The following is a 19,874-nucleotide window of genomic DNA, read 5'->3' on the forward strand; positions in this document are numbered from 1 at the left end:
CCTTGGCTCGCGCCTTCCTGGAGGGGGAAGCCTCTGCTCTCCCCATCAGATGTTGGAGGCAGGCAGGGTGGAGCCAGTTTCTTTGCTAGCAGAGTTCCTTGGTAGCGAAGAAGATTGCACTCTGCATATCCTCAGAAGCACTCTTGTCTTCAATATTCGCCTGTTTTGAGGGGCTGACCCCCCCCCCAAACATTTGGAGCAAGCTCTGAGGAGGTGGCCAGGATTACGTGATGCATCTTTCAATTAATGATTAATTAATGATTAAATAAGCAAATGCTCTTCTCAGCATTAAACTTATAATTAATTAAAAGTTTAAGAAGTGCACCCTCTGTAGAGCAGTGCAGCCTCAAGCAGCAACCTGCGTGTGTGAATGGGCCAAACTTTGACAGCCCTTCAGATGGGGAAAAAAGCATTGGCCCACTCAGAAAAGAAATAAATCAGAGGGTTGTGGGGTGGTTGTGGGGTGACTTTGCTTCTACTGCTTGTTCTCTCCCCCCTCAGTTTAAAGAGGAAGAAAAGCTTAAGGCTTTCAGTGGAATGCCAGGAGGGGGGCACACTTCGGTTATGGCAACGTGCAACAGTTGTACGGAGGAGACTGCTTGCCGAGAGCAACTCTTATATCAGGTGGAACAGAAAAGGGGCCAGATTTCTGACACTGGGCACATGGAGAGCCACAGATCTGGTGGCAGGTGTCGGGGGGGCAGGCATTTCTGTTCACAGAGCTCTCTTAATCCAGGTTGGGAGTGGTGGTGGGCATTACGGCCTGGGAACAGTGCAGGGCCCTGGAATCCTCTCCCTGGCTTCACCAGCACAGGGTGACATGGCCGGTTTTTTCCTCAATGCTTCCCTGTCTAAGGCAAGGCTGCCCGGGAGCTGACGCAGTCCAAATGGCACTCCGCGCCTTTTCTGCTCCCCCCTCCTTCATGCTAGCAGGAGGAGAAAGCCCCCTATTCATTGCTGCTGGAAATCCATCTGCCATAGAACCCGTGTGCACGGGCTCAGGCTGTGGCTGGGACCCCGGAGGTGCCCTCTTCCGAAATCCTGCTGGCACACACCAAAGCCGGCAGCAGATTTCAGAAGCTTCGCATGTAGAAGGTGCCGGATTCAATCCCCGGCAGGCCTGGAAAGACACCAGTTGGAAACCCTGGAGAGCTGCTGCCAGTCAGTGCCCGACAACGCTGAGCTTCAGAGACCAGTGCGCTGCCCTTTGCATGTTTCTTCATTGTGGGGCAACCAAACTTGTTAAACTGGTGGGGAACAGGGCTGAAGGGTGACAGTGCGCCACCGGCAAGCCCCCGCTGGACAAGAGTGACGCTTGCCGCCCTCTGGGTGTGTGTGCATTGGGGGTGCTCACAGTCGCAGCTGAGGCCTCGCTCTTTCCTGAGGATGTTGCGTGGGGGGAAGAAAGAGAAGAGGAAGAAACACAAATGCAGCTGTCTCTGAGTGGTGTGCGCTGGGGGTGGTGGCGGCTGGGTAGCCTTTCTTGCGCCACACTTCCTGCGCTACAGGAAACGAGTCTCTGCGTCGGCGCTGTCGGGCCAGTCCAAACCGCTCCTTTGCTCCCCTTTAAAGATACCGATTCTCTGGTAGGGTGAGGGGCACATTGAATGGGGTACTGTGCTTCTGAGCTTGTGCATGGGGCGGGGAGGTGGGCTTGAACTGGGGGAGGGTGGAACCGCCAAGGCCCAAGAGAGACCCCCATCTTGATGGACAATCCAGGCCGGGGGGTTTGGTGCTGAACCCTTCTTGGTTCCCATTGACCACTTTCTCCTGCCTCTGACATGTTTGACTTTTCTGTCAGTGACATCTTTGCCTTCTTCCTTCCACGACTCTCCAGTGCATTTCCTCCCCCCCCATTCCGCCCCCGCGTCACCAGCCATTGAATGGATTTTGACGCCCGAGCCTAACGGCAGCTTCCTTCCTCCAAGGACAGACCTTCCTTTTTCCCGGAGTGTGCTGCACGCCTAAGATGGCAGTGTCCCTTTCCATAGCTTGCAGGGTAGCCAGCAGGAGATACAGACCAGACCCACATCCTGATGCCCTTGGGTGACTTTGAACTTGTGCCCATGCAAGTGGCAGTGGGGCAGTTTCCAGTGAGTGGGCCTGGTTGATCCAGCTGGGTAGGTTTTCTTGCTTGCTGAACCCCTCTGAAGTGTCCTCCCTTTGCATAAGGTCTGGGGCTTGATTGGGTGGGTAGGGAGGAGCGGGTCCTGCAATTGGACGCTCCGGAGCAGGGCTGCTCACTTGTTTGCAAGAACCTGTTTTGCACATAATCACACCTACTTAATACTTGCCTTGCACTTTTCAAGCTTACCAATCACTTAAGGGTATCATCTTGAGGTTTCTTTAGAACAGCCCCTGAAATAGGCATTAAGGATTATTATATCTGCCTTGCAGATGGGGAAGACTGAGGCCACCGAATGAGTTTGCGGAGGAGGCAAGATCTGAACTGGAGAATGTTTCAATGCAGGTCTCCCATCTTATAGCCACAATGCAACATCTCCTCCTGTACCACTTTCCTACGACTGCCTCTTCCTCCAGAGACAGTGCAGGAGTGGGCTGCTTGCCTAACCACTGTTTCTGGAGCCAGTAAGAGATTTCTGTAATTGCTTCCACTGCCTGGGATCTCCTTGACTCTGCAGCAACCTCCAGTTTGGCCTCAGAGGCTGGCCAGATCAGGCCAACACTCATCAGAAGGGTCAACCTTGTATCCTCAGTACTGGTGGTGGCAGTAACAATCAGTGCACAGTGCACTGATTTTGGTCCCAGAGTTCCTCTTCCTCACCCAGTTTGTCCTTGTTTCAATGGGTGGGACACAGGCTGCCAGACAGTTGCCCCTGTACGGTCCCAGCCCCATCTGCCCAGGTCTCACTCCTGGTGGGGTCAGGCCAAGCAAAGCAAGGGCTCTATGCCCTGTCCTTGGCATAAGGGCCACACCTGGAGTATTGTGTCCAGTTCTGGTCGCCGCATCTCCAAAAAGACATAGTGGAAATGGAAAAGGTGCAAAAGAGAGCGACTAAGATGATTACGGGGCTGGGGCACCTTCCTTATGAGGAAAGGCTACGGCGTTTGGGCCTCTTAAGCCTAGAAAAGAGGCGCCTGAGGGGGGACATGATTGAGACATACAAAATTATGCAGGGGATGGACAGAGTGGATAGGGAGATGCTCTTTACACTCTCACATAACACCAGAACCAGGGACATCCACTAAAATTGAGTGTTGGGCGGGTTAGGACAGACAAATGAAAATATTTCTTTACTCAGCGTGTGGTTGGTCTGTGGAACTCTTTGCCACAGGATGTGGTGATGGCGACTGGCCTGGATGCCTTTAAGAGGGGATTGGACAATTTTCTGGAGGAAAAATCCATTATGGGTTGCAAGCCATGATGTGTATGTGCAGCCTCCTGATTTTAGAAATGGGCTATGTCAGAAGGCCAGATGCAGGGGAGGGCACCAGGATGAGGTCTCTTGTTATCAGGTGTGCTCCCTGGGGCATTTGGTGGGCCGCTGTGAGATACAGGAAGCTGGACTAGATGGGCCTGTGGCCTGATCCAGCGGGGCTGTTCTTATGTTCTTAACTACAATTCCCAGGAAGCCTTGCAGGTCCCTTGTTGTCTGGTCTGCTCCCTGGGGCATTTGGTGGGCCGCTGTGAGATACAGGAAGCTGGACTAGATGGGAACTATGGCCTGATCCAGTGGGGCTGTTCTTATGTTCATAGAAGTGGAAAATCATATATGTAGCCCAGAAGCACCAGTCACATTTGGACCAGCCATTTGAAAGCAACCTTGTGCAGGAAAAGTTCCTCCCAGCATTGTGGGGTCTGAGCTGCCCCATCACCTAAAATGTGCTTGCTTGTGGCTGGGGAACCAGGGAGATGTTGTCAAACCAGAACCAGTGACCCTCACTCAGGGCCCTGAGTGACCCAGTGCTTGGGAGGGGAGTGGTCAGTTGCCCTCTTAGCAACCTTGCAGCGTGAAGACACAGTAACCAACTCCAATTTGTCAAGTCGAGAAGCAAAAAGGGAGAGTGCATCATCTTTGAGCCCAGGTCAGCTTTTGGTTTTCAAAGTGCGAGAAGCGCACGTCACTGGTGAGAAATGCTGGCGTCTCTTTGCTGCAAAGTGTGAAGTCAGTTCCGTGCACTCGAGACCTTCCTTTGAGCTTTCAGAGTGTGTGGATTTTTGAAATTTCCCCTGCAGAAAGACTTCCCTTTCTAGAAGAGTGTTTTCTTTCCAGACTTAAAAGGACCAGAAGTGGTTTTTTGTGCCAATAATGTGCAGGAGGGGATGGCAGCTACCCCAGGCCAGCAGCTGAGTCCACCCCACCACCCATGCGAAAATCTGTAAGTGAACAGGTGTGGGGAGGGGGGGAGTGAGAGAGAGTGCATAGCTGAGGGCATTGCATTGCATCTGGAAGGGAACAGAATGCAAGCTGAGAACAGCTATGTAGACACATAAACAGGAAGCCGAGCATTCAAAACGAGTTTGCTACCTGCTTGCTGCTGTTGCACAAGGCATTTCCTTCTCTTTAAAGCACATTCTTTTTGCCTCTGCTTGGAGGGAAGTTTTCCTTCTCCTGCCAATGGGGTTTGCTTCTCTCTCTCCGTGAACCAGACTTGAATTCCCCCTTGTTGTGCCTTGATGACAGAAGTCATGCCTGCGCTTTGATCATTTGCAGAAGTCTGACTGTGCATTTCCGCAAATGTGCGAGGCGGGAGGTAGAGGGAGAAACTGCGGTCCTCGAGCGACACATTCAGGGTTTGCCGAACGTCATTTCATCACAGTCTCAGATGGGAGTCACGAGAGGCCCAATTTCTCCATTTACAATCAACGCTTAGTTCAACGCAATCTACCCATTATGCAGAATGAGGTGGTAAACCGAGGTGTTAGAATTCTGGACTGTTCCATTTCCGTATGCTGCTGTTGGGGGGTGCCATACTTCCAAAACTCACTGCTTGTGGTAAATGGGCACGCTGGAGGAAAGGTTCATAGCCAGATTTGCTGGTTTAATACTTGATTTGCTATGATTCGCCATTTGTCATCCAGAGTGGAACAGAATGTTACCACCTCACGCTGAGTCGTGTAGGGGAAGTAGAGCTGTAGAGCTCTGGCTTTGGTGAAGGAGAATCTAGGGCCAGTCTCTGCCAGCACAGGGCAGAGGAAAAGTTCCTGATCGCAACCCCACACAGCGCTGCTGCCGGTCCGTGTTGGCAACACTGAGCTAGACAGAGCGAGAGTCTGACTTGGCCGGCAGCATCTTCTGAGGTTTCTAATGTGCCGCTTGAGCCTTATGGCATGGAAACGGTGTCAGTGGTGTGAGCAGGACTGCCAAGAGTGTTGACATTTCCAGGAGCCAGAACCAGGTTTGTAAGCACCTGGCTTTATACGGGGCGGAGGAAATGCTCCGGTTCTTATGCATCATCAGCAGATTTTTTTTTAAAGGCCCAGATTCCTTGGTGCCTGGGATGTTCCCAGGGGTGTGCGCATCGTTTCTGTGGATCCAGAATGATAAAATGTGGGCTTGATGGTTTCTGTCTCTGCCCAGATTGGAAGGGAATTCTACAGCCTTCCAGTTTTGCCACCAAATCCGACCCCGTTTTCAAGCCAGTTATTTCTCTGGAGGGTGGCTGGTTAGGTGTGGCCCTTGCTGAACTCTGCCATCTGTACATGACGGGGGTGTGTGTGTGACTGAGTCCTCATTCTGCGGTCGGTGATTGGAAGTGACAGGGCTGGTGGGGGGAGGAGATAATGCTCTATCGAACAACTAGGCTAATGTGCTTTGGAGGTCACTGGAGATTTTATCCTACCTGGGTTGGGGTTAACATAGGACCTTGCCCTCTGGTCCCAAGGCTCAGCAAAAAGTGGGGCGGGGGGTAGGTAGGAAGGGCAAGAGTACTTCTGGGCATGTGCAGAACAAACTTTGAGATGGCTGGGGGAGGGAACCTCCTTTATTCCAGAAGCTGGGCCCCAGCACTTCTTCCTGTCTGGAATTTGGGTGGGCAAGGGGACCCTACCCAGAAGCTTGGCATTATTTTTTCAAGTGCCAAAGGAATTGCACTCTGCACATCCTTGGAGGCAGTCTCTCCATTCCGTTTGGTGTTCCATGGCTGACCTTCAGCATTAAAAATAGACTTGAGGGCTCCAGGATGTTGGAGAAAATGGATGTCTCCTTCCACCCACCCCCAATCTCCATCCTGAGACCCTGCTGCCCACCAGTTTTGACAATGCTCAGCTAGAGGGAGCAGGTCCTGCGTGTTAATTGGGTCTTCTTCTGGGGTGATGAATCTAAACTGTGTGAACAAGAGAGTTTAGCCACTTATTTCACCTTCTTAGGAGCCAGAATTGGGCTTGTGAGCCTCAGAAACCAGAAATATTCCGTGGGGGTGGCTTTAACCCATTTTTGCCTGGCCTGCAGGTGTACACGTTGGTCTCTGTCGCGTATATAAAATGTTGGGCAGAAATGGCTTAACTTTAACCCAGTTGGGTCCCACCCCTGCGCTGGGGTAAAAATAAAATAAATATTTTTTACTAAATCATTTCACAGTCACTCAAACGGTTTGGTAATGATTTCCTTTTTAAGTCTGCACATTTTGTTTGTTTATTTGTAGGCTGACATGTAACCAGTTTTGTATTCAAATGTGCTGCGGTCCATTAACTCGCATGCGCTTTTAAAGCACACATTTTGATTGCGTTTCATTCTACCATAGAGATCTAAAATCCACAATACATTTCGTTTCTGTCTCTGTGATTCTACAGAGCTTGGCTATGAACCTGGGGCCCCGCCAGAAATGTTTCCAGTTGGGCCTCAAAGGCTGGTCCTGGTGTTCTGATTCCAACGTGTCCCCATCTCGGCGATCTCAGACTCTCCTACTTCTGCAAACCCCTTTGGAGCCTGCTCTAAACAGAGTCTGGGAGGAAGATGTTATCCACATTGTGTTGAGCTTTCCTCTCCCTTCACTGGCTCTGCTAGATGAAAAATAACTGTTTTTGTCATCTGTCAATGTGTTGTTTTTTCCCCCCTTAACCCATTTCTGCCCAGCCCACAGGTGTGCACCAGAGGTTCTCACACATTTAGCTCCAGGACCCACTTTTTAGAATGAGAATCTGTCAGGACCCATTGGAAGTGATGTCATGATCAGAAGTGACATCATCAAGCAGTAAAATGTTTACAATCCTACCCACACTTAACCAGGAGTAAGTCCCACTGACTATCATGGTTAAAAGCATATACTTAATAGCCTGTTAAAAGGCGACAGGGGTGACTGCAACAACTACCGTGGCATCTCTCTCCTTAGCATTGTAGGAAAGTTGTTTGCCCGAGTTGCACTAAAGAGGCTCCAGGTACTTGCAGAGAGCGTTTATCCAGAATCACAGTGTGGATTCCGAGCCAAAAGGTCCACCACTGATATGGTATTCTCCCTTAGACAACTGCAGGAGAAATGCAGGGAACAACAACAGCCACTCTTTATAGCCTTCATAGATCTCACGAAGGCCTTCGACCTGGTCAGCAGGGATGGCCTCTTCAAGATTCTCCCCAAGATTGGATGTCCACCCAGGCTCCTCAGCATCATCCGATCCTTCCACAAGGACATGAAGGGCACTGTTGTCTTTGATGGCTCCACATCAGACCCCTTTGACATCCGAAGTGGCGTGAAGCAGGGCTGTGTTCTTGCACCAACCTTGTTTGGGATCTTCTTCGCTGTCCTGCTGAAGCAGGCCTTTGGAACTACAACAGAAGGCATCTATCTCCGGACCAGATCAGATGGAAAGCTCTTCAACCTCTCCAGACTGAGAGCAAAGTCCAAAGTCCAGCTGAAATATCTGCGTGACTTCCTCTTTGCCGACGATGCAGCTATCACTACCCACTCTGCCAAAGATCTCCAGCAGCTCATGGATCGTTTTAGCAAGGCCTGCCAAGATTTTGGACTGACGATCAGCCTGAAGAAAACACAGGTCATGGTTCAGGATGTGGACTCACCTCCCTGCATTACAATCTCTGCACATGAACTGGAGGTTGTCCATGACTTTGTGTACCTTGGCTCAACGATCTCCGACACTCTTTCTCTCAATACCGAGCTAAACAAACGCATCGGTAAAGCAGCTACCACGTTTTCCAGACTCACAAAGAGAGTCTGGTCCAACAAGAAGCTGACGGAACATACCAAGATCCAGGTCTACAGAGCTTACATCCTGAGTACACTTCTGTACTGCAGCGAGTCATGGACTCTTCACTCACAACAGGGGAGGAAACTGAATGCTTTCCACATGCGCTGCCTCAGACGTATTCTCGGCATCACCTGGCAGGACAAAGTTCCAAACAACACAGTCCTGGAACGTGCTGGAATCCCTAGCATGTATGCACTACTGAAACAGAGACGCCTGCGTTGGCTCGGTCATGTCGTGAGAATGGATGATGGCCGGATCCCAAAGGATCTCCTCTATGGAGAACTCGTGCAAGGAAAGCGCCCTACAGGTAGACCACAGCTGCGATACAAGGACATCTGCAAGAGGGATCTGAAGGCCTTAGGAGTGGACCTCAACAAGTGAGAAACCCTGGCCTCTGAGCGGCCCGCTTGGAGGCAGGCTGTGCAACATGGCCTTTCCCAGTTTGAAGAGACACTTGGCCAACAGTCTGAGGCAAAGAGGCAAAGAAGGAAGGCCCATAGCCAGGGAGACAGGCCAGGGACAGACTGCACTTGCTCCCAGTGTGGAAGGGATTGTCACTCCCGAATCGGCCTTTTCAGCCACACTAGACGCTGTTCCAGAACCACCTTTCAGAGCGCGATACCAGAGTCTTTCGAGACTGAAGGTTGCCAACTACTTAATAGCCTGTTAAAAGCACAAACATGTAACATTTTCCCAAATGCAGTCACATCCCAGGATAGCACCATGTCTAACACGTTAAAAATAAAATATTGAAATGAATGGGAACCCACCTGAAATTGGTTCACAATCAACCTAGTGGATCCCGACCCACAGTTTGAGAAGCACTGGAGTACACATTTGATCCCTGTTGCGTATATGCAGTGTTGGGCAGAAATGGCTTAAAAATTAAAAATAAATGAAGTTTTGATATAATATGTGATGCAATGTTCGCAACTTTAAGTGAGTTCATTTGCATAAGAGCTACAAATCCTTGTCACTCCCCAGTCTAGAAGATGCAACCTCAAATGTTTCCTCCCTGCCTGGGAAAAATGACCAGGGGTGTGTCCTTTTCCAATCAGCCTTCAGTTCTGGCCCCTCTTTTCTTATCTCCCCTGCATCCCCAACCCAGCTGGCATCAAATGTTGTGCCCTGTTTTAGGTCACCAGCTCAAGATGGTTATTGTAGCTGGGAAAGGTACGAAAAGAGGGTGATTCAGAGGGCTGTAGCACTTGCTTCTCAAGAAAGGCTACAATGGAGGTTTTTTAGCTTGGGGGGGAAAAGCAAATAAGGAAGAACATGATGCTTGGTGGAGAAAGAGATTTTTCTCTCCTGCACACTGTGCTAGAATCAGGCTTGATCATCTCAATGGGGGGGGGAGAGACTTGGGGTGCAATCCTAACCCCTTACGTCAATGCTTTCCAGCACTGGCGTAGCAGTGCCAATGGGACGTGTGCTGCATCCTGCAGTTGGGTGTCACTCACGGAGGCCTCCTCAAAGTAAGTGAATGTTCCCTTACCTCAGAGCTGCATTGCCCTTATGTCCGTGCTGGAAAGCACAGACATAAGGGGTTAGGATTGCGCCCTTAGTTGTTCTGTGGAATGGGCTGCTACAAGACGTGGTGGCAGAGATGGATCCAGTTCAGGGAGGACAAGCTGGCTCTGTGGAGCTTCCAGTGGCAGTCTAACTCGGCAGAGGAGGGTGATGGCCTTTCTGTCCTGCTTTTGGGCAGGGCTGGGGAGTCACCTGTTTGGCCACTGTGAGAAAACAGGATCCTTGATGGGCCTGATCCAGCAAGAATTTTCCTCATGTTCCATTGAGGTTGTTCTGACTCATCCCTCCTTTTCTGTTACAGGAGATTTCCCCTCCCAATGACTACACGCACTTGCCTGTCCCGGAGCTTCCCAGCGTCCCTGGATGTTCGGCTGCCATTTGCTCAGATCCACTGCTGCCTGGACTTGGCCTTCCGTGGTGCTGAAGGACGACCGGAGCCCCGCCTGGACTAGCTGCTTTTAAAGGCGTTCAGAAGCCCCTCCCATGTGTGAAGCAGCAACCCCTTCCTCCCAGGAGACCACAGGCGGTGGCTGCTGACAGCCGGATTGGTGGGGCACAGAGCTTCGATCCCTGCCCCCTTGCCGCTGGCAGCCAACTGGAGAGCTGGAGTGATCCTGCAGGTGGCTGGGGCAGTGTCAAGGAGGGGCTGGTGCCTGGAGGCGATGCAGTCAGACGACCTTTTCGTCCGCAAGATCCGACGCCATTCGAACCGCCCGCCTCTCGCGTCCCTCTCCTTTGACGCCTTCCGGCCCCCCAAGGCCCCCGTGGGTGAGGGGCCCCTAGTGGGGCACTGTGGCCCTCCCCTGAGGTCCCCGAGGTGCAGCTATCTCATGCATCGCAGCAACAGCGATGTGACGCTGAGCGAAGGTGAGCCGGCTGCCCCCGCGGCTGACTCCGGCTCCCCCTTGCCCTTGGCTCTGGGAGCCGCTGCAGGATTTCACCGCAACAGCAGCAGCCCGGTCCCCTTCTCCAAGGTCACGGTGCCCCCTCGCGCCAGGGCACACAGCCACGAGGAGCCACGGACTGGCAGTCCTACTGCCCGGCGCTTCCGTGACCCACTCCTCCTCCTCGGACTGCCCAGCAATGAAGTGTGGGAGACGGAGTCGGACGGCGGGGCTGCCGGTGATGGGGGCGGCCCTCACCTTGTGGCCTGCGAGGTGCCCACGCCCGTGTGGGGCCGCCATCTGGCCCACTACGACGTCCAGAGCATCTTGTTTGAGCCCAGAGAGGTAGCAAGAGACACGGAGAAGCAGGGGAACATCACCACGGGGGCTTCGGCTGCCTCCCAGCCCCGCACAGGGCCCCCCTTTGAGAGCGAAGCCGGCGAGGACAAGGACGGGCCCCTGGTGCTCAGCTGCCCCTATTTCCGTGTGGAAGCTGGGGGGGAGGCTGAGTGGGGACTTGGCCAGCACCGGGGGTCCCTGGCGGGCTTCCATTGTCCCAACATGGCCGTCTCAGTGCTGGAGGAGCCGCGGGAAAGCTACGGGCAGCGGACGAGCCGTGCCGGGCACGCCATCGAGTATGCCGACCTGGGAGCCTGCTACTATCGGAAGCATTTCTACGGCAAGGGTGAGTTGCTACCGGCCGTGCTGGATGGGCAAGAAATCAGCAGCGTGTTGACCAGAGGCGAATGGCCCAGAGTCTTTCCCCAGGAAAGGCTGGGAGAGACACTGACCTCAGAGGGCGGTGGTCTGAAGCGGCTGAACGGGGATCTGACTTGGGGCCCTGGTTGAAGAAGCCAACAAGTGTTGAATGTGGAACTGTTCAACCCCTTGCAGAGTCAGTGCCACGTCAGCCTTGTGCAATAGGGTTCACTGAGCAGCACCAGTGCGCATTGAAGTGCGTCGGGCGCTGGTTCCTTTAACCAGCAACAGGTGGTAGAGTTGTTCGGCTTTAACTGTGCCGTTAAGGAAAGAGGAATTCCTCTTTTTGTAGGAGCTGGTCAGCTTTGGGGTAAACAGCCAGGGTGATGCCATGCTTAGGAGTTGGACTGAGACCTGGAAGAACCAGGTTCAAATCCCCACTGGGGTTCAAATCCCCATGGGGCTTTCTGGGTGACCTTGGGCCGGTCACTCTCTCAGGGTTGTGAAGACACAAGCAGGGGAGGAACTGTATGTTTAGCACCTGAGCTCCCTCGAGGAAGAGTGGGATAGAAATGTGAGTAATAAGAATAATCATAGAGGGCAAAAGTAAGGCCGACGTCTCCTTTCTCTTCATGCAGAGCACCAGAATTTCTTTGGTGTGGACGATCAGCTGGGCGCTGTGGCTGTGTCACTGCGGCGTGAGGAGAAGGAGGGCAGCAGCGGGCCACAGTACAATTACCGCCTGATCATGCGTACAAGTCAGGTGGGTGTTGGCAGCGAGGGCTGCTTTCGCACCTGCAGCATGCCAGGCGCGTTGGTCAGGGAACCTGGAGAGCTGGTTGTCTGTGTTTGCCAGGCAGAAATTGAGGGAAAGGTTGGGGGTGGGTGCTGGGGAGCGGGGAAAGGAAATCCTTTCTGGAATCAGAGGGTCCAGAATCAGAGGGTCTGGGGCAGGAAGAAGAGAGTCCGCAATGGGGGGAGATGCACCTGACTGCAGTGGGGATTTGCAAAAGACCCCTGGATGGAAGCTGCCAGTCAGTGCAGTACCGGGCCAGATGAATCATGGGTCTGACTCAGGATGAAGCAGCTTTCTGCGTTCCATTTTTGTTTCTCGACAGGAAGCTGACACCGTTGACACTTTTGGGCCTGTTCTCAGTTAATTTTACCCTTTAATTTGCCATTCTCTGCTTGCCATTTCCCCAGGGAAGACATCCGCTAAAATGTAGTGTCAGGAGAGTTAGAACAGACAAACAGAATTTCTTTACCCAGCGTGTGATTAGCCTGTGGAACTCCTTGCAACAGGATATGGTGATGGCTTTTGTCCTTGAAATGGGGATTAGACAGATTTCTAGAAGAAAAGTCCATCATGGGTTACAAGCCATGATGGACCTGTGCAACATCCTGGCTCCCTCAGTTGCAAGGGAGTGGCAATAGAATGAAGGGATGTTGTGGTCTTGTCTGTTCATCTAGTCTGTTCATCTAGTTCAGGGGTGCCCAAACCCCGGCGCTGGGGCCACATGCGGCCCTTGAGGCCTCTCAGTGTGGCCCTCAGGGAGCCCCCAGTCTCCAATGAGCCTCCTGCCCTCCGGAGATTTGTTGGAGCCCACACTGGACCAACTGCTCTCAGCGTGAGGGCGACTGTTTGACCTCTCGCGTGAGCTGTGGGATGAGGGCTCTCTCCACTGCTTGCTGTTTCACGTCTGTGATGCAGTAGCGGCAGTAAAGGAAAGGCCAGCCTTGCTTTGTCCAAGGCCTTTTATGGGCCTTGAGCTATTGCAAGACCTTCATTTATTCATATAAGTTCATCTTTAATATATTCATTTATGTAAAGTTATGTAAATATATGCAAATTTTAAATGTAAATTAATTCTTTCTTTCCCCGGCCCCCCACACAGTATAAGAGAAATGATGTGGCCCTCTTGCCAAAAACTTTGGACAGCCCTGATCTAGTTCATCTAGTCATCTAGTGGGCAACTGTGAGATACAGGAGGCTTGACCAGATGGGCCCTTGGCCTGATCCAGCGGGGCTCTTCTGATGTTCTCCTGTATGCTTAGCCCCCCTGAGTGCGAGGCACTGTTGTGTCTGAACGGAAGCCCTGTGACTTGCCCAAGGCCAGCCACAGCCTCTGTGGCACAGGTGGGGCTGAAGCCTGGACTTCTCCAAGCCACATCCCACTCCTCTCTGGCTCCTGGGCCACAGCTGGGGTGGCCAACAAAGACTCCCTTGTGTGCTTCTCCTCCAGTCCCCAAACGATTGTTCCTTCCCCCCTGCCAGCTCCGGACGCTGCGAGGCTCCATTCTGGAAGAGGCACTGCCCCTTGCCACCCGCCACACCTCCCCCCGGGGGGTGCCCCCCAAGAAGCTGTTGGAGCACGTGATGCCAGAGCTGAACTTGCAGTGTCTCCGCTTGGCCTCCAACTCCCCGAAGGTGCCGGAGACGCTGCTCAAACTCGACGAACAGGGAGTAAGTACCAATCTCTCCGCTTGCCTTTCTGTGTCTGCAGTCTGCCAAGTGGCTTCTGGCGATACACGCAGTAACTTAACTATCCTACAAAGGCAGCTGCCAAACAATGTTTAGAGAAGCTACTGGCCAAAGGTTTGCAGACACTATTGGAAACAACCACGGCCCCACCTGCCACTAGGTATGATCAAACTCTCCCAAGGCCCCCCTTGGATTAACTTGGAAATTATCTAGGACAGTGGTTCTCACACTTTTAGCACCGGGACCTGTCTGTCAGGACCTGCCGGAAGTGATGTCATGACCGGAAGTGACATCATCAAGCAGGAAAAATTTTAACAATCCTAGGCTGCAGTCCTTCTCACACTTACCCAGCAAAAAGGGGATGTGGTACAAGTCCTACCTTTGTTAAAAGGTACTACCTTTGTTAAAATGATATATATAGTAGCTTGTTAAAAGTACAAGTCTGTAACATTTCCCCAAATGCAGTCACATACCATGGTAGCATCAAAGTAAACTATTGAAAAGAATGGGGACCCACCTGAAATTGGCTTGTGACCCACCTAGTGGGTCCCGAACCACAGTTTGAGAAACACTGATCTAGGACATTGGTTCTCAAATTTCTTAGTACTGGGACCCACTTTTTAGAATGACAGTCTGTTGTGACCCACTGGAAGTGATGTCATTAACCTGGAACTGATGTCATGGCTGGAAGTGACACCATCTATTTAGGCTTCAAACCTGAGCTGTGATCAGCCAAAGGTCCCATTACAAAGCAAGCTTGTGCAGCTCGGAATTCAAACGTTCCAGCCTAGAAGTCAAAGCAGAAGGCAGACTTGGATCCTACTCCAACCACACAACCCTCCTCCTTTCCAGCATCCCATTTTTTCACCTATTCAGGGCAAAGCACCCGGCCTCTCTCCCACTGGGAGCCCCCCTTCCCTCCCAGCAGCTCTGTACCTTGTATTTTCAGCTCTGTGTTTTCAATGTCGGATGAAGTAGGTGCTATGTGACCCATCAGAAATTGGTTCGTGACCTACCTTGTGAGTCCTGACCCACAGTTTGAGAAACGTTGATGTAGGATCTTCCCTGCAAAATTTGGAATATTCTGGATTGTTTTACTGGGCTGATCCAAGTTGTCCCCTCCCCCAGTATGACCAGTTGTCCCCAATTTGGTGTAACGGAGCTATTTCAGGATGAGCCAGAAAGATGTTGTGGTTTGGGTTTGAACTTAAACCAGGAAGATCCAGGTTCAAATCCCAGCTCACCCATGAAGCTTCCTGGGTGACCCTGCACCAGTCACCATGTCTCAGCCTGACCTAAAAGAAAAGGAACTGTGTACACCACTCCAAGCTCATTGGAGAAAGGGCAGTATAAAAACGTGAAAAGTAAAATAAAAATACATTTCAATTGAACAGGGGTACATTTATGTACATTGACCACAAAGCCTTGATTTGTGGGGGGAGGGGTGTCTGTTAATGCTGAAGTCCCATTAAACCCAAATACACTGCAGTGGATTGAGACCTGTGTGTGCAAGACAGACACAACTCATTTCTAGCAAAGCAGTAAATATTTGTTGTTTCCAAAGTCTGTCAAATCGAGCTCCGTTACATCGAGGGCTCACCGTATTTAGTTTTGACCTGGCAGCTGTCATGTCCTTCCCGTAGCTCAGCTTCCAGAGGAAAGTCGGGGTTCTGTACTGCCTGGCGGGCCAGGGCTCTGAGGAGGAGATGTACAACAATGAAGAAGCTGGTCCAGCCTTTCAGGAGTTCCTGCAGCTGCTGGGGGAGAAGGTTCGCCTGCGTGGCTTTGAGAAATATCGGGCACAGCTGGACATCAAGAGTGAGTCTGGGGTGTGGTGCGTGCTTGCACTTGGGTATGTTTCCTGCAAGGTGGATTTCTTAAAGTAGTGGTCAACCAGTAGTTTTAGACTTTTTAAATGGGTGCTGCACATGGAGAGTTTCGTGGAACTGACCATCAAGTTCCTAGCTCTCTGCCTTCTCCTGCTTAGGCTACAGATTGATGTTTTGATTGAATCAGGGCCGGCTTTAGCAGCTGCCAGGCCCAGTTGGAAACTGTTTTTTGGCAGGGCCCACCAGGTTCACAGCCAAAGTCTGTAGAATCTTAGAGATATAAATAAAATGTTCGATAGACTTTATATCTGTATGGTAGAATGGAAAGCAATCAACCTTTGCGCTTAAAAAATGCACGTGAGCTAACGGACCAAATGGATCTCAGCACATTTGAAAATAAAATTGTATCCGTGTAAGCCGACAAGTAAACAAACAAAACGTGTAGATTACCTTTGAAAAAGAGATTGTTACAAAACCACTTGTGTAGTGACTGTGAAACGATTTAGCAAAAATAGAATCATAGGAATTGGCCTAATAGATCATCCACCCCCTGCCTTGGGCAGGAAATCCTCTTAGAGCATCTCCAACAGGTGCTTGTCGAGTCCAGTGAGAGAGAGTCCGCCACCTCCCTCGGCAATCTGTTCCACTGCCGAACCGCCCTGACGGTCAGGAATCTTTTCCTGATGTCCAGTTGAAGTCTCCTCTCTTGCAGTACCCATTGGTTCTACTTCTACTTTCAGAGATTAATATAAAATATTAATTTTATTATTTATTTTTACCCTGGCACAGAGGGGGACCTTAAGCACGGGCCCAGTGAAGAGCAAGTGGCCCAGTTGGCTTAAAGCCAGCCCTGGATTAGACTATAAGAAATTCTCAAAAAAACAACACTTTGCATTGAAGAAGCTGTCCTTGGATTCCTGGGGATGTGGTACAGAGTGAATAGTTTTATCTCTCTCTTTTTTGCAGCTGATTCCACAGGCACTCACTCCCTCTATACTACTTATCAGGACTATGAGATCATGTTTCATGTCTCAACTATGCTGCCCTACACCCCAAACAACCGCCAGCAGGTGAGCATGTGCTTAGCTTAGCTTAGTTAGACGCATGTCTGCTCAGAAGTAAGTCCCATTGCATTTAGTGGGGCTTATTCCCAGGAAAGTGTGGATAGGATTGTGGCCTTAGAACCACTTGCTTTCAGCTTCAGTCTTCCCTGTCTGAATTGTGGGGGTGTGAATTCTCTTACTACTTGCATGCAAATGCTGCCTAGAGGAAGAGCCAGAGGATGTAGTGAATGGCTCTCTAAATGCTTGCAAAAAGGGGATTTGAACCCAAGTCTTTAGCCTACGATCTTCCAGCCCGCACAGTCTCTGCAACAGCTTTTCCCTCTGTCCCCTTCACAGCTGCTGAGGAAACGCCACATTGGAAACGATATCGTGACAATAGTCTTCCAGGAGCAGGATGCCCTCCCCTTCACACCACGTGTGATCCGCTCGCACTTCCAGCATGTCTTCATCGTGGTTCGGGTGCACGAGCCTTGCACCAGTCGTACCACGTACAGGTGAGGGAGGAGCACCTTGGGTGTAGGAGTGGCGTTGCATTGTGGCTCAGAGACTGAGCTCTGACTTCCCTGGTTTGAATTTCCCTTCTGCAATTAACTCAGTAGGCGTCCTTAGTCAAGCCACGCCCTTTTGGCCTCAGTCTTTCCCATCTGCAAAATGGGGGTAATACCATTTAACTTTAGAGGGGTTAAGGTTGGTATATCAAGATGCTGCCTGCAAGGTGTTTTGCACACCCAAGAGGGTTTCCAAATCTGTGTTAAGTGTTGTGGTGGAAAGGAAAAGATGGTTGGGAAAGGACATTGTGGAGTAGGGAGAAAATTCAAAGAGAGAGAGAGAGAGAGAGAGGGTTACCCTGAACTTTCCATTGTCTCTCATTCAACACCCATTCTAAGATCAAAGAAATATATAACCCCTGTCTTTTCAATTAGACATTCTCAATTTTCACTCTCTCATCCTGGGTAACTGGATTCTCTAGTCCAGGGGTGTCCTAGGTTTTTGGCGGGAGGGCCACATCATCTCTCTGACACTGTGTCAGGGGCCAGAGAAAAAAAAGAATTAATTTACATTTAAAATTTGAATAAATTTACATAAGTTTGCATAAATGAATATATTAAAGATGAACTTATATGAATGAATGAAGGTCTTGCAATAGCTCAAGGCCTATAAAAGGCCTTGCACAAAGCAAGGCTGGCCTTTCCTTCACTGCCACTGCTGCATCACAGATGTGAAACAGCAAGCAGTGGAGGGAGCCCTCATCCCACAGCCCATGCAAGACGTCAAACAGTTGCCCTCACGCTGAGAGCAGTTGCGTTGGGCCAGTGTGGGCTCCCACAAAGCTCCGGAGGTGCTCATTGGAGCTCATTGGAGCCTCATTGGGAGGTGCTCATTGGAGCCTCATTGGGGCTCCCTGAGGGCCACATTGAGAGGCCTCGAAGGCCGCAAGTGGCCCCAGGGCCAGGGTTTGGGCACCCCTGGTCTAGTCAGTGGTTAGGGAGTTGGAGTTAGACCTGGAAGATCCAGGTTCAAATCATTAAGTTTTATGGGTGACCTTGGGCCAGTCGTGTGTTCTCTCTCTCTCTCTCAGCCTCACCTACCTCACAGGGTTGTTGTGAGGACAACAACCCTGTTGTGAGGACAAAAAGAAGAGAGGAACCATGTACACAATCAACCACCCTGAGCTCCTTGGAAAAGAGCAGTACAAAAATGTGAAATGTTAGCAAGGGAAAAACTGAAAGACAAATGGTTATATATCAGTGGTAAAAGCAGTTTAGCACTGTCTGTGGTGGTGTGGAGAGGGCACCCACCACTCCAACCCCAAACACTCCTCTACGCAGCTACTTTTGCTCCATCCTCCTCTTCCTGTTCCAGTGGGGGGGGGGGGACTGGAGGAGCAGAGGCTGGTGCATTAGCAGGTCAGGAGAGGGGGCATTTGGGACGCCAACTCAGGCCCCAGAGGATTGCTCCAGGCACTGTGCAAAAGAGCCCAAGACTGCAGCTGTGCAGCTCTTACCCACCGCAGTTAGGCTGGTGCAGGAGACCTTCTCACCATGTTGTTCCTGCACCATGAGCAGGAACAGAAGGTGCCGTTTGCGTTTTTTGCCTTGCGTCCCAGAATGCTTGCTTATTTCTGACGCTTTTTGTGCACTGAATAGACTCGGCTCCCAGCAACGTAAAGATCTGTGGGGCGCAGATTTGCCACTTCTCTACCCTCCTAGTCCTTCCAGAGGCGACCCCCTTCTTTGTGAGGGTGTGTGTGTTGTGTGTGCCTCAAACTGAGCACCCTTCTCTCTCTGCAACACCCTGACAAGCTGCCAGGAGAGGGCGCCCGAGGGCTGTTCTTGGAGCAGTTCCTTCCATCTGGCCTGGCTTCCTTTGGTTGTCGCAACTCTAAAATGTCTGCAGAGGAGGTCAGGCTGGAACCTCAGGAGTCCCTGAGCTCCTGCTACATTCTGTTTCCCCACCAAGCATTGCCGGAGAGCTGTTGTGCTGAGTCCGGCCGGTGCTTCAGTGAAGGTTAGCATTTGGGCACTCACCAGCAGCAGCGGCTTCTCCCAGTTTTCCACCAGCAACAGCAGCTGTGCTCGATGCAACTTCTACATGAAAGCTCACGTTCTCAGGGTGCTGAATCCTGACCTCGAAACAAAGTTCTGTGCTTGGGCAGAAAATCTGGAGTGCTTGCAACCCTGGACAACGAGCCCAAAATACCTTGACGCCCTAGGCCTTACCTTAATGTTCGTTTTCTTTGAACTTTCTTTGGACTCGTTCTGAGCCATCCAAAGCCGTTCTTCTCCCTCCAAGCCTTCACTCTTTCGCCCTCTTTGGCTTGTGGAACTCCCTGCCACAAGACCATCCCCATTTCCTTTAAATTCCTTTTCAAAACCTGCTTTGAAGCTTTGGCCTGAACCCTAATTCCCATACATAAGCTTATGTGAGCTAATTGTTTCTTCTCCCCAAGACATTCCTTGCATCCACATCCCTCCTTTTGTCTTCCCTTTTGTCTTATTTTCAACTGTGAGCTCCTAGAATCAGAGATCTGTCTGGCCTTTGTCTGTTTTTTTATCTTGAAAATGCTAGCATGTAGATAACGTTGCATAAATAATTATAAAAATCACCATAATCTCTGTCTCCATTTCTCCCTCTATAAAATGGGAATAATATTTATTGATAACACAGGTCTATACACATTTTGCTGCCTTAAAAGTTATACAGGTCCAGCCTATTTATACA

At 51.0% G+C, this 19,874-nt stretch overlaps 1 protein-coding gene across 2 annotated transcripts in view; it reads left to right on the plus strand.

Annotated features, from left to right (window-relative positions):
• SIPA1 (signal-induced proliferation-associated 1) overlaps positions 1-19,874 on the plus strand; it is a 40,780-nt gene that overhangs the window by 3,241 nt on the left and 17,665 nt on the right. The window contains exons 1-7 of one of the 2 annotated variants that reach the window (XM_066610269.1): positions 1,516-1,586; positions 9,996-11,263; positions 11,916-12,040; positions 13,553-13,741; positions 15,403-15,577; positions 16,555-16,658; positions 16,989-17,146. In XM_066610269.1, coding sequence (XP_066466366.1) covers positions 10,357-11,263; positions 11,916-12,040; positions 13,553-13,741; positions 15,403-15,577; positions 16,555-16,658; positions 16,989-17,146 — 1,658 coding nt within the window. In that variant the 5' untranslated portion in view covers positions 1,516-1,586; positions 9,996-10,356. Of the gene's footprint in view, positions 1-1,515; positions 1,587-9,995; positions 11,264-11,915; positions 12,041-13,552; positions 13,742-15,402; positions 15,578-16,554; positions 16,659-16,988; positions 17,147-19,874 lie in introns of those variants that run through there. The other variant, XM_066610267.1, reaches the window with a different exon arrangement.

This window comes from Tiliqua scincoides, chromosome 15 (genome assembly GCF_035046505.1).
Source record: "Tiliqua scincoides isolate rTilSci1 chromosome 15, rTilSci1.hap2, whole genome shotgun sequence".
Lineage (NCBI taxonomy): Eukaryota > Metazoa > Chordata > Lepidosauria > Squamata > Scincidae > Tiliqua > Tiliqua scincoides.